Source organism: Orycteropus afer, unplaced genomic scaffold (assembly GCF_000298275.1).
Source record: "Orycteropus afer afer isolate SDZICR_OR568_19922 unplaced genomic scaffold, OryAfe1.0 scaffold00124, whole genome shotgun sequence".
Classification (NCBI taxonomy): Eukaryota; Metazoa; Chordata; class Mammalia; order Tubulidentata; family Orycteropodidae; genus Orycteropus; species Orycteropus afer.
The window spans coordinates 4,214,940-4,234,299 of NW_006921711.1; the positions used below are offsets into that span (position 1 = coordinate 4,214,940).

Here is a 19,360-nt window from a genome sequence, read left to right on the forward strand (position 1 = left end):
GCTGGCGGTTCAAACCCACCAGCCACTCCTCGGAAGGAAGATGGGGCAATCTACTTCCGTAGTGATACTGCCTTGGAAACCCAAGGAGGGGTCGTTATGAGTTGGGTCCGATTCAACGGCACACAACAACAACTTCAAAACTTAGTTTACTGCTGCAGTAATCAAGAGAGTGTGATACTGACATAAGGATTGACAAATACATCACTGGAAGAGAACAATTTATAGTTATTTGATTTTCAACAAAGGCACCAAACAATGGGTAAGGAAATTTTTTTTTCAACGTCAGGTACTAAAATGAATGAATATCAATAATGGGAAAAGAAAATAAACCTTGACCCGTACTTCACACTATGTACAAAAATTAATCTGAGATTTATCATTGACTTAAATATAAAAGCTAAAACCATAAAGCTTTTTTTTTTAAAAAAAAAAAAGTTGATGAATACATTAATGACTTGAGGTAGGTTTCTTAGACAGCAATAACTATAAAAGAAAATATTAAATCAGACATCACCAAAGTCAAGAACTTTTGCTCATCAAAAGACACCATTTCTAAAATGAAGAGCAAGCCACAAACTGAGAAAAAATGTGAGAAACATATATTTGGCAAAGGACCAATATCCAGAATATATTAAAAAACACCTATAACTCTGGTGGAATATTTTGGAAAAGGATAGCAATAATAACGGTGGCAAAACATAAAAAATGTAATCAATGTTCCTGAGCTGTAAACGTGGAAGTTGTTATGTTAGTGAATGCCTTGTATGTGTTTTCACCACACACGTTCACAAAAAAAGATGAAAAAAAAATCACCTATAACTCAATAGTAAAAAAGGCAAACAATCCAACTAGAAAATGGCTAAAAGATTTGAAGAGACAGTTTATAAAAGAAGCTACACAAATGGCTAATAAGTACATGACAAGGTACTCAAAGAGCTCTGGTGGCATAGAGCTTAAGGCATCTGACTGCTAACCAGAAGGCTCAGAAGGAAAGTTGGGCAATCTACTTCCATAGTGATACCACCTCGGAAACCCATGGAGGGGTCGCTATGAGTTGGATCCAACCCCACAGCAGTGGGTTTAAGGTACTCAGTGTCATCTGTTATCAGTGATATGCAAATTTAAACCACAAGATAAATTTTATACACCCCTAGAATGAGTGCAATTTTGAAAACCAACTTTAAATGATGTCAAGGTGTGGAGAATCAGAACCTTGATGCATCATTGATAGAAATGTGAAATAAATACCTTGGAATGAGGTCTAGAAGTTTCTAAGAAAACCAAACATTCACCTACCACATTACCCAGAAATTCCATTCTTAGATATACATGTCTAAACTACAGGAGACAAAGTCTCAACACTCTTGCTTCTAAGGAGCATTCCGGTTATATTTCCTCCAAAACATTTTGTTCTTCCGTCAGTCCATGGTGTATTTAATATTCTTCGCCAAAGTCATAATTCAAAGGCATCAATTCCTCTTCAGTCTTATTTATTTACTGCCCAGCTTTCGCATGCTTTGAGGCGATTAAAAATACCATGGCTTGGGTCATGTGCACCTTATTCCTCAAAGTGACATGTTTGCTTTTTAACACTTTAAAGAGGTCTTTTGCAGCAAATTTGTGTAATGCAATATATCACTTGATTTATTGACTGTTGCTTCCATGGGCACTGATCATGGATCCAGGTAAAATAAAATCCTTGATCATATCAATCTTTTCTCCGTTTATCATGATGTTGCTTGTTAGTCCAGCTATAAGTATTTCTGCAGTAAATGTGTCACGTCCTCTTTGCTTTCAGCAGGCAAGTTTGTATCATCTCCATATTGCAGGTTGTTAATGAGTCTTCCCCCAATCCTGATGACAAGTTCTTCTTCATGTAGCCCAACTTCTTGGATTAGTTACTGAGTGTACAGATTGAGTGAAGTATAGTGAAAGGATACAAATCCTATGCATTTCTTTCCTGACTTTAAACCATGTAGTATCCTCTTACTCTGCTCAAATGATTGCCTCTTGGTCTACGTACAGGTTCCTCATGAGCACAATTTAAGTGTTCTGGAATGCCTATTCTTTGCAATATTATCCAAAATTTGTTATGATCCATACAGTTGAATGTATTTACATAATCAATAAAACACAAGTAAACATCTTTCTGGTATTTTTTGCTTTCAGCCAAGATTCATCTGACATCAGCAATGATATCCCTTGCTCCATGTCCTCTTTTGAATCTGGCTTGAATTTCTGGCAGCTCCCTGTCAATGTGTACTGCAACTGTCTTTGAATTATCTTCAGCAAAATTCTGCTTTGCATGATATTAATGACATTTTTTGATAATTTTTGCATTCTGTTGGATCACCTTACTTTGGAATGGGCATGTATATGGATCTCATTGAGTCAGTTGGCCAGGTAGCTGACTTCCAGATTTCAGGGCATAGACAAATGAGTGCTTTCAGCACTGCATCCTTTATTGAAACAACTCAATTGAAAAGGAGTATTATTCAGCCATTAAACAGAACTACTGATGCATATTATAAGCCACTGAAAGAAAGAGGCCTAAAAGAAGCACAAAACTGTATGATTATACATTATTTAGTATACCATGCTCTGGAGGCATAGTGCCTAAGGCATATGATGGCTAACCAGAAGGCTGGCAGTTCAAACCCACCAGCCACTCCTCGGAAGATTGAGCAATCTACTGCTGTAGTGATACCACCTCGGAAATCCAAGGAGGGGTCACTATGAGTCAGATCTGACTCGATGGCAGTGAGTTTTGTTTTGTTTGTTTTTCATACATTATTTATATGAAGTTCTAGTAAACTCAAATGAATGTGTGGTAGAAAAAAATCAGAGCAGCAGTTACCTCTGGTAGGCTGGAGGCAACGACTAGGAACAGGTATTGGGAAATTCTTTCGGATTTGATGGTATGTTCCATTATCTTGATGGGGGTTTGTGTTACAAAGGTGTAGGTATCTGTCAAAACTTAACTGATGTGTATTTAAGATTTAACTGTATGCAAATTGAATGTGGAAAGAAAAAAATTATAAACCCTTATTGAACTCTAGTTAATGATAGATATGTATGCTGAAGTATTTAGTGGGAGGGCACCGATGGGTAATGCAAACCACTGGAGTGCTCAGCTGCTAACCACAGGGTTTGAGGTTAGAGCCAGGTCTTGGAAGAAAGGCCCAGTGATCCGTTTCCAAATAAATCAGCCACTGAAAACCCTGTGGAGCACAGTTCTAATCTGATACACATGGGGTTGCCATGAGTCAGAGCTGACTCCATGGCAAGTGGTTCACTAATATTTATTTCTGCAATTTTCTTTGAAAAGCATTCAGAAGATAGGATGAAATGAGGAATACAGGTATAGTAAATGTTAACAATAAAATCTAGGGGTGAATAACAGGAATTCACTGTAAAATTTTCATCTTTTGTGTATGTTTAAGACTTTTCATAGTAAAACGCTGGGAGAAAAACAGGAACCAGTGTTTTGATGTTGGCAGAGTATTTTTTTTTTCTTCCTTTCTCTATTTTCTAAGTTCCCTATAATGTGCTATGTATAGTCTTTGTAGTTTTAAATATTTTTACAAGAAAGAAAATCAATGACATTTATTAAAATAATCAAATATAAATATTGTCAAAGCAAGCTGGATTCAATGGAAGTTACACATTATCTAACATTTAAACCACTGTCTGTTAAGTCAATAAAAGCCTTAAAAACTTTTGTTGCATAACAAGTCACAGGTTTTGAACATATTAAAACAATTACTAATCAAATGTTGTATTGATAAGATATATATATATATATTAACACTTTTAAATGCTCATTCATTACCAAAAACATCCCCCATGTCATTCTGTTGGGCTGATGTATGTGCATTATAAAGACAGCCATTTCTTAAACTCTGTAATAACCAGCCAGGACAACAGGCTACTTAGGAAATCTGAGAGTTGGCTGTTTACTTTCAAAAGGGCTTTATCTTCTGATAAGCGCAAGCTTTAAGCCAGGTGCCAGTCAATTATGTCTTGTTAATTTCTAAAACACACAGAAGAGAGTGCCATGCAATTTTCATTAAACACGATTCACCATTAGTATTAGAGTTTATTAGCCTCACACTATGCCAAGAATAATGGTTTCATTCCTCACTGAAATAAAATATCACATAATTCACCAATGCAGAACTTCTGAAAAATGTCATGTTAAACATGGTCATATTTTTCAGTCCCCAATACGCCAAAGCAAAGACCCTTTGCTGGAGAGCATTCACTCTTGGGCACAGAGAATTTTCACAAGGGCCTGAGACTTACCTCATTGCTATGTCATATGATTCTGGGTGAATACAAGTTTGGTCCAAAGGATTTGGTTTCAGCGCAACATTCACTGGAGTTTTACTCTTCTTCTTTCCTTGCTTCTCATTTGTTACATCAACAGTTGTTGAAGATTCATTGTGCTGACTACTGTAACCAATGAAAAAAAGGGGGTGGGGAGGTTGAGCAGAGAAAGAATTTTTAATTAACAATGTGTTTCTTTTCCTGCTACATAAATATACACAAACAGCAACCAGATTCTGACCCACTCACTTCATAGGATATACCACTTACTTGTTTAAACCACAGTGTATAGGGTGCTCTGTTAAGTAAAGCCAAAAACATTCTTAACTGACTCAGCCTATGTAACTGACATTCTAGAAGAGAACATAGAAAATAAAGGAGGATAAATTAAGTAATAATAATATGATTGTCCAGAGCTGGAGGAAAGCATGAGTTCTCAAATTAAAAGAACCCATTGAGTATAGAATGGGATCAATGGGAACTGGCTGATACTTGACATATTGTGGGGAAACTTTAGAATAAAAGTGATAATTTAAAAAGCCCAAAAGGCTTTTAAGTGAGAAAAATAAAACAGATTACTTAGAAAGGAACTAAGATTTCCCAGTGGCATAAGATTTCTTACTGGCAAACATCAGATGCCAGAATACAGTGGGGCTAGACCTTAAAAAATTCTGAAAGAAAATGAATTGAATCCAGATTCACATGCCTAGACAAAGTAGCCTTCAAGCAGGAGGGCAAATTAAAATCATTTTCAAACACTTAAAGACTTAAGTATAACCTCTCTGAAAAGAATTTCTATGCTTCAGTAAAAATAATGAATTCAAGAAAATACGGGCTACAAGAAATACTGATGAGTACAGAAGCCATAAAAACTTATAAAGTTAAATAACTGTTAATGCATAATATAAAAATAAGTAACAGTCTGAAATTGAATCTCAGGTAATCTCATCTGCGGAGGAAGAGTTACATGGAGGAAGGTTACAAGGACCATTAAGGTTCTAATTTTCTTTGAGGGGAGGATAGAAATGCCCATTAACTGCAGAGATCAGTCCAAAAACAAGTAAGGGTGAGCACCAGAAGAACAGAAGTAAGATGTACAACTTTGAAACCATTTGTTGTTGCTAGGTGCCATACAGCAACTAAGGGGAGATAAAGACGAGATGGGAAGACAAGAAGAAAAACCAGGAGAAGACTTATAAACTGATAAATCTAACAAACAGCATGAAAGGAAAAGAATTACAAAAGAAGAAGAAGAAAAAAATATTTAACGAGAGAAGATAAAGTCTAAACATATCAATGAATACAACATACATGAATGTATTAAAATAAGACTGAACAAAACCACTACACTGAGCTGAGCTATATGTTATCAAAATAAAATGCCACAGAAGTTTGAAAATAAAACATACTAAGCAAGTTCTGAAAAGGCAAATACAACAACATGGTGATCAAACAAATTAGGTGTCCTCATATTCAACAGAAATTAACTCAATATTCAACAGAAATTAACTCAAAATGGATCAATGACTGAAATGTAAGAACTAAATCCATAAAACTCTTAGAAGAAATGACAATGGTAAGGCTTTAAGATCTTGTTTTTGACAACAGATTCTTAAATATGACATCAAAAGCACAAGCAATAATAATGATAAAAAACTAGATAAACTAGACGTCATCAAAATTTAAAACTCTGAGCATCAAAGGACTTGATCAAGTGAAGCAACAACCTACAAAAATGGAGAAAATACTTGGGAACCATGTATGTGATAAGGGTTTAATATCCAGAATATATACAGAATTCATACAACTAGAAAAAGAAAGAAGAAAACAAACAATCCAGTTAAAAAATGGAGAAGGAACTTGAATAAACATTCCTCTAAAGATATGCAGATGGACAATAAGCATATAAAGAGATGCTCAATGTCATTAGTCATTAAGAAACACAAATGGGAACCACAATGAGATATTACTTCACAACCACTAGGAGAGCTATTATTCAAAAAAGAAAATAACAAGTGTTAGTGAGGATGTGGAGAAATTGGAACCCTTACGTACTGCTGTAGGGAATGTAAAATAATGTATTCACTGTGAAAAACATTTTGGTGGTTCCTCAAAAAGTTAAATATACAGTAGTATTACTATATGATTCAGCAACTATACTCCTATGTGTATGTGTATAAATACACACACACACGCACATATACACACCCAGAAGACTTGAAAGCAGAGACTCAGATGGCTGTTTATCTATGTCATCTGTAGCATTATTCACAACAGCAAAAAGGCAGAAATAATCCAAGTGCTCATCAACAGATGAATAAATAAACAAAACATATATACTTACAACGAGATAAGTTCTGATACATACTTTGACATGGAGGAACCTTCAAAATACTGAGTTAAGTGAAATAAATCAGACACAAAAGATAAACATTATATAATCCCACTTGTATAAAATATCTAGAATATGCAATTGCACAGAAACAAAAAAGAAATCAGTAGTTTTCAGAAGCTGAGGGAAGAAGGGAATGGGGAATTATTGCTGAAAGCATACAGAGTTTCTGTGTGAGGTGATGCAAACTTTTGGAAATAGATTACTGGTAATGGTTGGACAACATGGTGAATATAATGAATGTCTTTGAATTGAATACTTTAAAATGGTTAAAAAAAAATAGCAAACTTTTTGCCATATACATTTTACCACAATAAAATTTAAAAAAAAAAAAAAAAAGATATCAAAGCAAAAAATGTTACATGGGATAACAACATTCCATTCTGAATAAGGTATGATCTACCATGAAGATATAATGATATAACAGTCATAAAGCTTTATGTACCTAATTATAAGTCGAAAAATACAAAGCTTTAAGGCAACCCAAATCTTCACCAATAGGGCACTAAACCCACTGTCACTGAGTTGATTTTTTTTGACTCACAGCTATCCTACAGGACAGAGAAGAACTGCCCCATGACGTTCCAAGGTTATAATCTTTATAGAAGTAGACTGCCACATCTTTCTTCCACTAAGTAGCTGCTGGATTCAAACCACCAGCCTTTTGGTGAGCTGCCAAGCACTTTACCACTGTGCCAACAGGGTCCCTTAACAGGGTACTACTTAGGTAAAATTATACATACAACTAAATAGTATGCACACATTATAAAGAATAATATAAATCTGCATGTAATAATTTGGAAAAAGATTGGAGATACATGTTTGAAACAAATAAAGTAAGTTTTCAAATAGTTATACAGCATGACCCCTACTCTACTATTTTTGAAAGCATAAATTTAAGCAAAAATTTATTTGCTAGAGACAATATATAAGAAACTATTTTGAAGTGAGAGACTGAAGCATCCTTTACTCTTTTTTAAAAAAACTTTTAAAAACAGCTTTATTGCAGTATCACATAAATTGCTCATACTTACAGTGCAGAATTGATCACTTTTGACACATATATACACCCATGAAACTATCACTACAATCAAGACAATAAATACTGTTTTTTTGACTGCTGGAGCTATCAGTTACTGAGAAAGCATGTTTAAATCTCCCACAATGACTATAAATTTGCCTGCAACATCTTGTAGTTAGGCTGTTTTTAAAAGTAACTGTGGTTAAAATATATATAACACAAAGTTTGCCATTCCAACAATTTTTAAGTTGTATAATTTAGTGATACTAATTACATTAACAACTTTTGGAGCCACCAACACCATCCACCTTTTGTCATTCAAAAGAGAAAACCATTAAACATTAACTTCCCAAGCATGTATCAGAACTTCACTTCTCCTTATGGCTGAATAACATTCTCTCATATGTACAGTAACTACTGATAAGGAAGGGCTTTTGTCATTTTGCTATTAGTTTTTAGCATAGTGGCTAAGGCACTTGACTGCTAACCAGAAGGCTGGCGGTTCAAACTCATCACCTATTCCTCGGAAGATTGGGTAATCTACTTCCATAGTGATACCACTTCAGAAACCCAAGGAGAGGTCGCTGTGAGTTGGATCTGACTCGATGGCAGTGAGTTTTTGTTTACACCTTATAAAGAAAACCAAAATCCCCACAACTAGACCAACAAGCAGCATTATGATAAGTGGAGAAAAGATTGAAGTTGTCCAGGATTTCATCTCCCTTGGATCCACAATCAAGGCCCATGGAAGCATTAGTTAAGAAATCAAACAATGTATTACATTGGGTAAATTTCTGCAAAAGACCTCTTTAAAGTGTTAAAGAGCAAAGATGTCACTTTGAAGATTATGGGCAATTGATCCTAGTCATGGTATTTTCAATAGCCTCATGTGCACAGAAGAGTGGAACAATGAATAAGGAAGACCAAAGAAGAACAGATGCATTTGAATTGTGGTGCTGGAGAAGAGCATTGAATGCACCGTGGATGGACAGAAGAATGAACAAATCTATTTCGGAACAAGTATAGTCAGAATGCTCCTTGGAAGTCAGGATGGCAAGAATGTTTCACGCACTTGGACATGGTATCAGGAGGGGCCGGTCCCTGGAGAAAAACATGCTTGGTAAAGTAGAGAGACTGTGGAAAAAAGGAAGACCTTCAATGAGATGGAACGACACACTGGTTTCAAGAATGGGCTCAAACATAGCAATGATTCTAAGGATGATACAGGAACAGGTAGCATTCTGTTCTGTTATCCATAGGTCACTGTGAGTTACAAACGACTAGATGGCTCTTAACAAACAACACACCTTTTCTCCCTCATTTCCTCCCACACTGACTCTTTTGTATCTGATTTTTTTGTAGTGAACATTTTAATTCTCGTTTTTTTGGAGGTGGAGTGGGGTGGATAAATTTTAAAGATATTTTCATTGTGGTTACCATGGGGATTACACTTAATTTTCTAAATCTATAACAATCCAGTTTAAATTGATATCAATTTAAGTTCAGAAGCATACAAAAATTCTGTTCCTACACAGCTCTGTCTCGTCCCCTGCCCTGTTAAATTGTTTTCACAATTTACATCATTATAGATTGTGGGTGCTCTACTTTTCACCTTACTCTTTTTGTACTGCTGGAATTATCTAGTCATATTTTTCCAACAACATGTTGTTGTTGTTAGGTGCTGTTGAGTTGGCTCCGAATCACAGCGACCTTATGTCCTGTGGCAGCCTCACAATCCTTGCTATACTCAAGCCAATGGCTGCAGCCACTGTGTCAGTCCATCTCGTTGAGAGACAACAACATAGAAACTACAAATATGGCATTATTTTATCCTTAATTTTCCATTTCTGGCTTCTGGGCTGTAAGGTTTCCTTAGAAAGAATTTCCCCGCATTACAATGTTCTGCAAACTTTATCCATGTTTTTCTTCTGGTACTTTTACAATTTTACTTTTTACATTTACGTCTATGATCCATCTGGAACTTATTTGGTTATGGGGAAAGAGTGAGGTGGGAGTACACCTTTCCCTACACATATCAAATTCCTGCCAGTTATCATAATACCATTTAATGGATAACTAATCAATTTTTTCTCCAGTGTTCTGACATGTCACCTCTATTATGGAATAAGTTTCATCTATGTTTTGGTAGATTCCAGACTCTCTCTATACTATTCTATCTACTTCTATATCAAACCAAACTGTTAATTACTATAGTTTCATCATGTATTCTAATATCCAGTGTGGCTGGTTTTCCATTAGTTTATTTTTTCAGAATAAAGATTAATTTTCCATATAACTTTATTATAATTTTGTTAAAAGAAAGTATGGAGGTAAGCTGGAGGAATAGGTAGACAAGTGACACAGATCCTCTTCAACAAAGAAAAGAAAAACCAATTGACAGAGATACAGAAGATAATCCTGGAGCCCTGACCTTTGAAAGGAACTATATAGAAGTGGATTAGGCACCAACTAGTGAAAAAACCTGAGTGAAAACAGTGAGTACAGAGATAGTCGGAGCTGCAGACTGTCAGCTACTCTGATAGGACCAACAGCCTGAATATTTCCAAGTGGTGTTGAGACCTGAGAATTGACCTAAAGATCAGCCCTGGTCACTAAGGGCTGCAGGGATGACTGTGCTGGTGGCCTATGACTAGGAAGGGAAACAGTGAAGAGGGAGACAACCTAAGCTGTTGATTTTCTACTGAATGGAGGGTGCAGCCATTTTGAATGCTTATAAGTGGCAGCCATTTTAGATACTTAAAGTGACCATGGGTGCAGCCATTTTGAATGTTTACAAGCAGTGGCCATTTTGGATTTCAAAGTGACAGCATTCTCATTTGGATTCCAGGGACCTAAGAATAGGCTCTGTTTGCCAGGTCAGCAGGGACATATGAGAGAATGACAACAGGAAAGGAGACAAGTGGTGAGTGTATAAGTACTGTCAACTAGCGAATAGTGGAGCATAGTATCCTGCTTGCGTAGATACAAACAAAACAAGGAAAATGAAAATCGTGGGCAAGTCACTCCAACATAAAATCACCAATTAAATATAAACACAATGCCTTGGAGACAACAGAGCATCACAGTCCACACAAAAAAGCAAGATAAAGCAGGAGAAACAAGGGACCAGGATACGGACCCAAAACATATCCCTGAGGAAGATGCAGCACTGGAACTTCCTGATAAGGAATTCAAAAGAATTATACTTAGGTATCTTCAATGAATTGAGACACAGATCAAGAAAAACACAGAGAAAATCCTAGAACAATTTTAAAAGACAATACAAGAAAAAAATGACAAAATAAATGAAAAATTAGAAATGATACAAAATCTACACACAGAAATCCAGAAGATTAATACTAAATTTTCAGAAATAGATGAGGCATTGAATGGGCAAAGGAGCTGAATTGAATCAATGGAAGACAGAATTAGGAAGACTGAAGGCAAATACCTGAACACGTCTCTGGAAAGGGATAAATGAGAAAAAAGAGCAAAACAAAATGAAGAAAGCCTAAGGTTTGTGGGGGATACCATCAAAAGGAATAACCTACATGTAATTGAATTTCAGAATAGGAAGAGACAAATAAAATCAAAGAGAAAATTGTAGAAGATTTGCTGGAAGAGAATTTTCCTGGTATGAGGAAAGATGAGAATATATCCATTCAGGAAGTCCAACGAACCCCAAACAGCATAGACCCCAAAAGAAAATCACTCAGACATATCATTATCAAACTTACCAAAACCAAAGACAAGGAAAGAATCATGAGAACAGCACGAGAAAAACGAAAAGTTACCTACAAGGGGCAACCAATAAGACTAAGCTCAGATTTCTCAACCGAGAAACCATGCCAGTGAGAAGACAATGGGATGGTATATATACAAAACACCGAAAGAGAAAAATTTCCAAACAAGAATTATGTACCCAGCAAAACTGTCCCTCAAACATGATGGTGAAATTAGGACATTTTCAGATAAGCAGAAATTAAGGGAGTTTGTTAAAACCAGACGAACCTTACAAGATATGCTAAAAGGAGCTCTTTGGACAGAGAAGCAACAACAGCCAACAACAACTGACCATTAACACACATGATGATATAGCCCAGAAACCAACCCAGCTATGGAAGTATCCAAAGTAAAGAAGCTTACAAGATTATAAACAGGGAACCAGAGACATCAACTGACAAATAAGGACAACTACAAAACAAAAAGAGGGAAAAAACTGTGTCGTTACAGAACTTCTAGAAGGTAGGGAAGCCAAGACAACTACAAGATAGAACGGACTGTTCTAAACTTGGGATGAAAACTATAAAACACAGCGTAACCTCAAAGAAAAATGATAAACCTTCACATCAAAAAAAGGACCAGCATAAATATTCAGCAAATACTAAAACAACAGCAATGAAGATGAGGCAGTCTGCTTTTGCAAGATTCACAGCTTTGCAAACCCTATGGGACAGTTCTACTCTGCCTAATAGGGGTCATTATGAGTTGGAATTGACTCAATAGCAGGGGGTTTGGTTTTTTGGTTTTATTCCTGTTTAGCTTACAAAATGAGTTAGCAGCAAAAGTCACAATAGCCACAATTGCTTTGCAGTACCATTTCTGTTACTATTTTGGGTAAGTCTGTTTTAATTAAAAACTTGAACTATAGAAAGATACTTAATGAAGAACATCATGGTTTGAATAGAAGTATGAAAATCATATCACTAAGTAGTTTGCTTAGTTTTTTGATAAACAAAATGAGCTCAGCATAGAAAATTATATGGAACAAAGAAATCAACACCACGAAAAAGCACACAACAAAAATGACAGCAACACATTCATATTTGCTGATAATTACATATCTGGCAAGGGACTTATCTCCAAGATTTATAGTGGAAGAGTGGATGACCAAACTATGGTACCTACACATAATGGAATGCTATGCAGCATTAAAGAATAATGTGCATTCTGCAAAACACCACATAATATGGATGAACTTGGAGGACATCATGCTGAGTGACATAAGTCAATCACAGAAGGACAAATATAGTATTAGTTCGTTGTTGTTGAGGTTCAAGGAAAGGTTTATATATGGAGGGAAACTTTCTTTGTTGGTTGCCAGGGATGGGAGGGGAAAGAATGGAAGACTGTAAAAAAAAAAACTGCTTTGGCCCATTGCATTTTAGTTTTATGTATTTCACTGTACATAAATTATATTTCAATGCATTAAACGCATTTAAAAAAAAGAAAGAAAGAAAAATACGTATGAATGAACAGGAAGACCAAAAGTAGTAGATACAAAAAAACTATTCTTTCATGATCACAAAATGCTGAGTTCTACTCTATACAATTTCTCTGGTTTTATGCCACCTGGATTAGAGAGCAAGAGTTTAGCTCTTAATATACACCACTGAAAATGAATGTTCCGTAGAGAGGAGGGAAGAAAGAGGAGGGAAGTATATCTACAATTCGGGGAACAGCTATGCTAGTATACACTGACTGTGTAGAGTCACCTTTGTCATGCCATCTCATACCAATCCTTCCCACTTGCTATGCTCCAATCACACTTGCCCTTACACTTCACTTCTTGAATCCACTGAGGTTGTTCCTGCCCTAGGACCTTGCACATTTACTGTTTGGTCTGCCTGGAATACTTTCTCTATGATGTCTGCATGATTTACTCCTTCATTTCACTGAAAACTCTGTTCAAATCACTCTTCAATGAGTATGTTATTTAAAGCAGTTATCTCACTCAACCAAGACACTATTCCATCTCTCTATTTTAATTTTTATTGCCCTTATTACCATTTGAAACTATTTACTAGTTTATCGAACAGACTAAAACATCACTCCAAGAGAACAAAGGATTTGATGACCTGTTCACTGCTGTATTCCCAATGCTAACAAAAGTGCCAAGCAAAGCGAACACACGTAACACCTATTGAATGAATGAACAAATGGATGCCCAGGATTTATACCAGTGAGTAGGATGGGTAAAAATAAGACCCAGGGGAGGCTGATAATAGAACAGAAGCATATACTTTAATAATTACCTGCAAAATGCTCGAATATAATCCTGGTTGATTCTGATGAAGCCAGCACATTGCTGGAAAGATTTTGGACCTAGCCCTTTCACTTTCTTTAGCTGTTCTCGGCTGATAAAGGGCCCATTCTTCTCTCGCCATTCAATGATATTTTTGGCTCGGTTGGCATTGAGTCCTGCAATATGCCTAAAAAATAAACCAAATGAATGATGTGACAGATACAAAGTTTAAAAAGTACTGAAAAAAGATCTCATTTGAAAAGACACATTTTCTTATGGATAATAAAAGCAATTACAATTACATACTGTCATGTTTCTAAGGTAAGTTAATCAAAAAGGAGTTACATAAAAAGGACAAAGAAGAAAGAGTTGTCTATGAGGAGAGAAGGGCAACAGAATGCAAAATAACAACAAAACCAGTAGCTGTCATAAAGATGCTGATAAACAGGTTAACACTGATGCCTGTTCCACACCCCCAAAAATAAAAATTATCTAGAGTATTTCTACACTCCTTTACATCACAGAATCAAGTAATAATGCTGCCTATTCCTGTTCTAGGAGCTCTGGTGGTATAGTGGTTAACACAGTTGACTGCTAACAAAAAGGTTGGCAGTTTGAACTCACCAGCCTCTCCGAGGGAGAAAGATGAGGCAGTCTGCTTCTGCAAGATTCACAGTTTTGTAAACCCTATGGGGCAGTTCTACTCTGCCCAATAGGGTCATTATGAATTGGAATTGACTCAATAGCAGAGGGTTTGGTTTTTTGGTTTTATTCCTGTTTAGCTTACAAAATGAGTTAGCAGCAAAAGTCACAACAGCCACAATTGCTTTGCAGTACCATTTCTGTTACTGTTTTGGGTAAGTCTGTTCTAATTAAAAACTTGAACTATAAAAAGATACTTAATGAAGAACATCATGGTTTGAATAGAAGTATGAAAATTATATCACTAAGTAGTTTGCTTAGTTTTAACTGAAGATTACTTTTTCATATAATCTTAATTCTATGGAATTATGAAATTTTTGTAGCTACAGTAGAAAAGCAATAACTTAAAATGTTAAGGGATATTTTCCACTATATCAGCTTCAATCCAAAATGGCCCAGACCTAGTGAATTTCATACTTCATCTGCAGACTTGTGAAATAAATGCAAAGTTGTGAACAAAAAGAAGCAGCTCTTCTATAATCATAGTAGAAAAAGAGTATATAAGATGGGATTATGGTATGATGGAGATCTTGGTATGTGACTGGTAGAATCAGTGTGAAAATATGGTAAGTATACCTTGAACTCTCAGAATCTGTCTGTTGGCTCCCGCCAGCTCTGACAAACATATGCAAGAGGCTGAACTAGTGAAAAATATATATCTGATGTGGTGGGAAGCAGCTCTTTTCCATGTTAACCTTATTTAAATTCTATTAGCGACACTAATGCACTCGATGGTTACCATATGCTCTTCACTTTAGATTTGCAATATTAAAGATGATAATGTGAATTGTTACAATAGTTTCCTTAAATGATGTCTTCCCCTCTGACTGACTACCTAAAGCTTTGTAAACCCAAAGAAATTTCTGTACTTGACAACTTTACACACATGTGTCTCCTTTTTCTAGCTGAGTTTGGACTGGATGGCCAATTAAATTCAAGATTCTGTGATCTTCAGCCATAGACTTCTTGGCTCACCTTAACAAAACTTCTGAACAGATGTTAATATCCACTCCCACAAAACTGACACATTCTTCTACAATACTGTCCAGTGTTGCTTTGAGTAAAATCTGGGATACATCATGCTGAAAAGACAAAGATCAAATATCAATCAAAAATGAAGGGGATCCAGTTCTTGGACTATTCCACTACTCTGCCTCTATTACAGGTAGCTGGCTCAGACACACATCATGGTAAGTTTCTTCATTTCTCTTAAACACAGCAGATGTAATTGAGCGGAGCTGAGGAATCTGTTTTCTTTCTCTGCAAGGAAGTCATAGACCTGACTTGACTATACCAATAATAGCATTTTTCTCTTTTCTGAAATTCTGTTTGGAGTAGTGGTTCTCAAATTAGCTTGCATCAATATCACTGGGAAGGTTTCTTAAAACAGATTTCTGGGTCCTACTCTTATAGTTTTTGATTCCACAGGTCTTCGGTGGGGTCTGAAAATATGCATTCTAACAAGCCCAGGAAATGACGTTGCTGCTGATTCTATGACCACACTTTAAGAACTACTGGCCTAGATCATTCATATCTTGTATTGTTATCTTCACTTGCATATATATTTTGTTCCTTAGTTCTTCTTAAGAGAAGAAAATAATTATAATAGAATGCAGTAAAATAATATTCAGTAAGTTTGACAGAAAAACCAAACTATCATATTCCGTCAAATCAAAGGTAGTATTGCTTATAAGAGAGAGTATCTGGGTGGTGCAACAGTTAAAACACTGGACCTACTTGCTAAACAGTTGGAGGTTCAAACCCACCCAGAGGAGCCTCAGAAGACAGGCCTGGTGATCTGCTTCTGAAGGATCACAGCCCTGCAAACCCTATGGAGCACAGTTCTACTCTGCACACGTGGGGCTGCTGTGAGTTGGAATCGACATGACAGTAACTAGCAACAACAACAAAATAGCTTAGAAGAAACACCATTATTTTATGTACCACCAAGAATGAAAATGCAGTCAAATTAAACCATGACATAACGCTTTATTACTCAGAATTTTTATTTTTTAAATAGTGAAAGACTTCTTTTAGTCTTTTTATAACCACATAGCATGAATAAAAAGAAAAATATAAGCAATGTAAGTTGGTTAAGGTATTTCTAAAATTTCTTCACATTCAATGTCCAACTTTTCTGGCTCGCTTTCATACCCAAGAGATGTAGATGTTGAAAGTTTTCCGTGCAGTATTGTCCATTACGCCAACAAGCACATTGGTACTACTTCCGCTTTTCTTATAACAGTAATCCTCTACTGTCTCTGAGATTTCCTTTCAAGCTTCAGATGTTTATTCTATAAGCTCTGATAGTTGTTGCTGCTATTGGTAATATGTGCCATCCAGTCAGTTCCGACTCACTGCCATAGTATGTGTCAGAGCAGAACTTCCCCATAGGGTTTCCAAGGCTATACATTTTCATGAGAATAGATCATCAGGTCTTTTCTCCCATGGAATGGCTGGTGGGTTTTAACAGCTCATCTTTTGGTTAGCCACTGAGCATAACCCTACTTTAATCTTAACAGAAGGTTATTAACAGAAGAGATTTTAGACAGTAACCATACTCCCATCCCTTCCTTATAGGTCCTTAAATAGAATATTGTTAAACGGTTTGTCAAGTAAAACAATGAGGAGTTGGCAGTTTGGTCATGTCTTCAAGCTTAATAAGTAAATTTCATGTAGAAACCATGTCATGATTTACCATAGGTCCAAGAACACCACCATTAATTAATTGTAAGTTACATTCTGATTTCAGAGATGTTAAAATGTATGAAAATGTGCACCTTAAAACTGAAGAAATGCAGCACTTGAAAGTTGTATTTGTTGCTGGACTGAAGTCAGATTACAACAACGAATATTTCATAATCCATTTGATGTTATTCCAAATTTTAAAATTCTTCTAGTTGCTGTTTTGGGAGCTCTGGTGGCATAGTGCCTAAGGCATGTGACTGCTAACCAGAAGGCTGGCAGTTCAAACCCATCAGCCATCCCTCAGAAGGAAGGTCGAGCATCTACTTCCCCAGACATACTGCTTGGAAACCTAAGGAAGGGTTACTATGAGTCTAATCGACTCGATGGCAATGAGTTTGGTTTTGGTTTTAGTTGCTGTTTGAGGATTCGTGGTGTTGCAGTGGTTTAGTGCTCAGCTGCTAATCAAATGATGTGCAATTCAAACCTACCCCTCTTGCAGGAGAAAGCTGAGGTAGTCTGCTTTTGTAAAGATTACAGCCTTGGAAATCCTACGGGACAGTTCTACTCTCTGTCTATAGGGTCACTGTAAGCCCGAATAGAATGTTTTTTTTTTTTGTAAGTTGTTGTTTGGAGGCCCTAAGCGGTGCAAATTGTTAATGTGCTTGGCTGCTAAATGAAAGGTTGGAAGTTCAAGTCCTCCCAGAGACACCTCACAAGAATGGCTGGAGATCTACATCTGAAAAATCAGCCATTTCAACCCTGTGGAGCACAGTTTTACTCTGCTACACATGAGGTTGCCATGAGTTGGAGTGACTCAGTAGCAACTGCTGGTGGTGGTGGTGGTGGTGGTGGTGGTGGTAGCTGTTTGCAGCTATGAGACTGGAGCAACAGCCTTTTCTTCTCCATACATTTCAAGGAGACAAGGTTTAATAATCTTAAACTCCTAGGAAGACAAAGCAGTAAATAGAGTCCTCAAGTATTATAATTATTTTATTACTATTTAATAACAGTAGAAGCTGCTCCAGAAGACTGAAGGGTATAATAGTAACTTTGTTTAGGTCGTAGCTAAAAAATATGGATATAATTTTTAAAATCTAGTAAGTAAACATAACCATGACAAAGATCTTAAAGTAAAACCTAAGACTTCTCTCAGAACCTCATTCCTTTAGGGACAGCTTTTAAAAAGACAGCCTTTTCTTTAAGATTTTAAGGAGTAAAATGAAAAGGAGACTTTGAAAAATGAGAGAGTGAGAGACAAGATGACAGTGTGAAAGCAATGTAAATGCTTAGCAACAGCAACAAGAAAAAATAGCTGTCCATAAGGGAGAGACAGAAATAAATAAATAGGAAAAACTAAGAGTAATAGTTGGGTGCCATTAGAATAGGGGCAAACAACTCTACATAACCGGAAACCCAGCAGATACAGTACTTGGTATATCTAAATGAGCGAGCTATAATGTCTGCAGTTGATAATCTTGGTTATCCTACCTCCAGCCCCCACCCCCATTTTCCTCCTTTCAAATGTAAGTCTGATTATGTTTTACACATAATACACAACTTATATATATATCCCACCTTTGCAAGGCCATATGCTTTGGAGGAGCTGGTCCCATCCACAGCACGTCATAATGACAGGTTAAAACCAGCTGAGGGGAGTGGGTCATGAAGTCAATCTGACAGTTTGCTACAGCATAGAACGCAATCAAGAAAGGCAAACAAAAAACAAGAAAGACAGACTATCTACTACATGTTACACAATCCTTAACATGAAATGAACAGGACAATAAATAAATAATGCAGCCAACTGAGACCATCATGTGAGAAGAATACATAAATTGGCTAGGAACAAGTATTTTGTTCACTGGTATATCATTTGATGTTCTAATATATTATGGTCAATTTAACCACTCACTGAAGGAGAAGTTAAACATTAACTTTGCAAAGTTGTAAAGCAAAGTATGCAAGAAGTTTATCATCTACTGGCAAAAGTACTGATTTTTTCAACCACATTTAGGTTACAAACGTGCAGTGTATTTGTCAGAAAAGACGTCATTAAATATAATGTTTTTCAGCAATTATAGTATTTTTACTGTTGTTGTTGTTAAGTGCCGTCGAGTCATTTCCGACTCATAGCGACCCCATGCACAGCAGAACGAAACACTGCCCGAACCCGCGCCAGCCCCACAATCCATGCTATACTCGA

The 19,360-nt window shown here is 36.3% G+C and overlaps 1 protein-coding gene across 1 annotated transcript in view; it reads right to left on the reverse strand.

Annotated features, from left to right (window-relative positions):
- The window catches only part of SRBD1 (S1 RNA binding domain 1), a 410,508-nt gene that overhangs the window by 27,346 nt on the left and 363,802 nt on the right, over nucleotides 1-19,360 (reverse strand). Inside the window, exons 16-18 of the mRNA XM_042781471.1 lie at nucleotides 15,445-15,551; nucleotides 13,779-13,954; nucleotides 4,306-4,462 (exon numbers count right to left, since the gene is read on the reverse strand). Of these exons, the coding sequence (XP_042637405.1) occupies nucleotides 4,306-4,462; nucleotides 13,779-13,954; nucleotides 15,445-15,551 (440 nt within the window). The remainder of the gene's footprint in view (nucleotides 1-4,305; nucleotides 4,463-13,778; nucleotides 13,955-15,444; nucleotides 15,552-19,360) is intronic.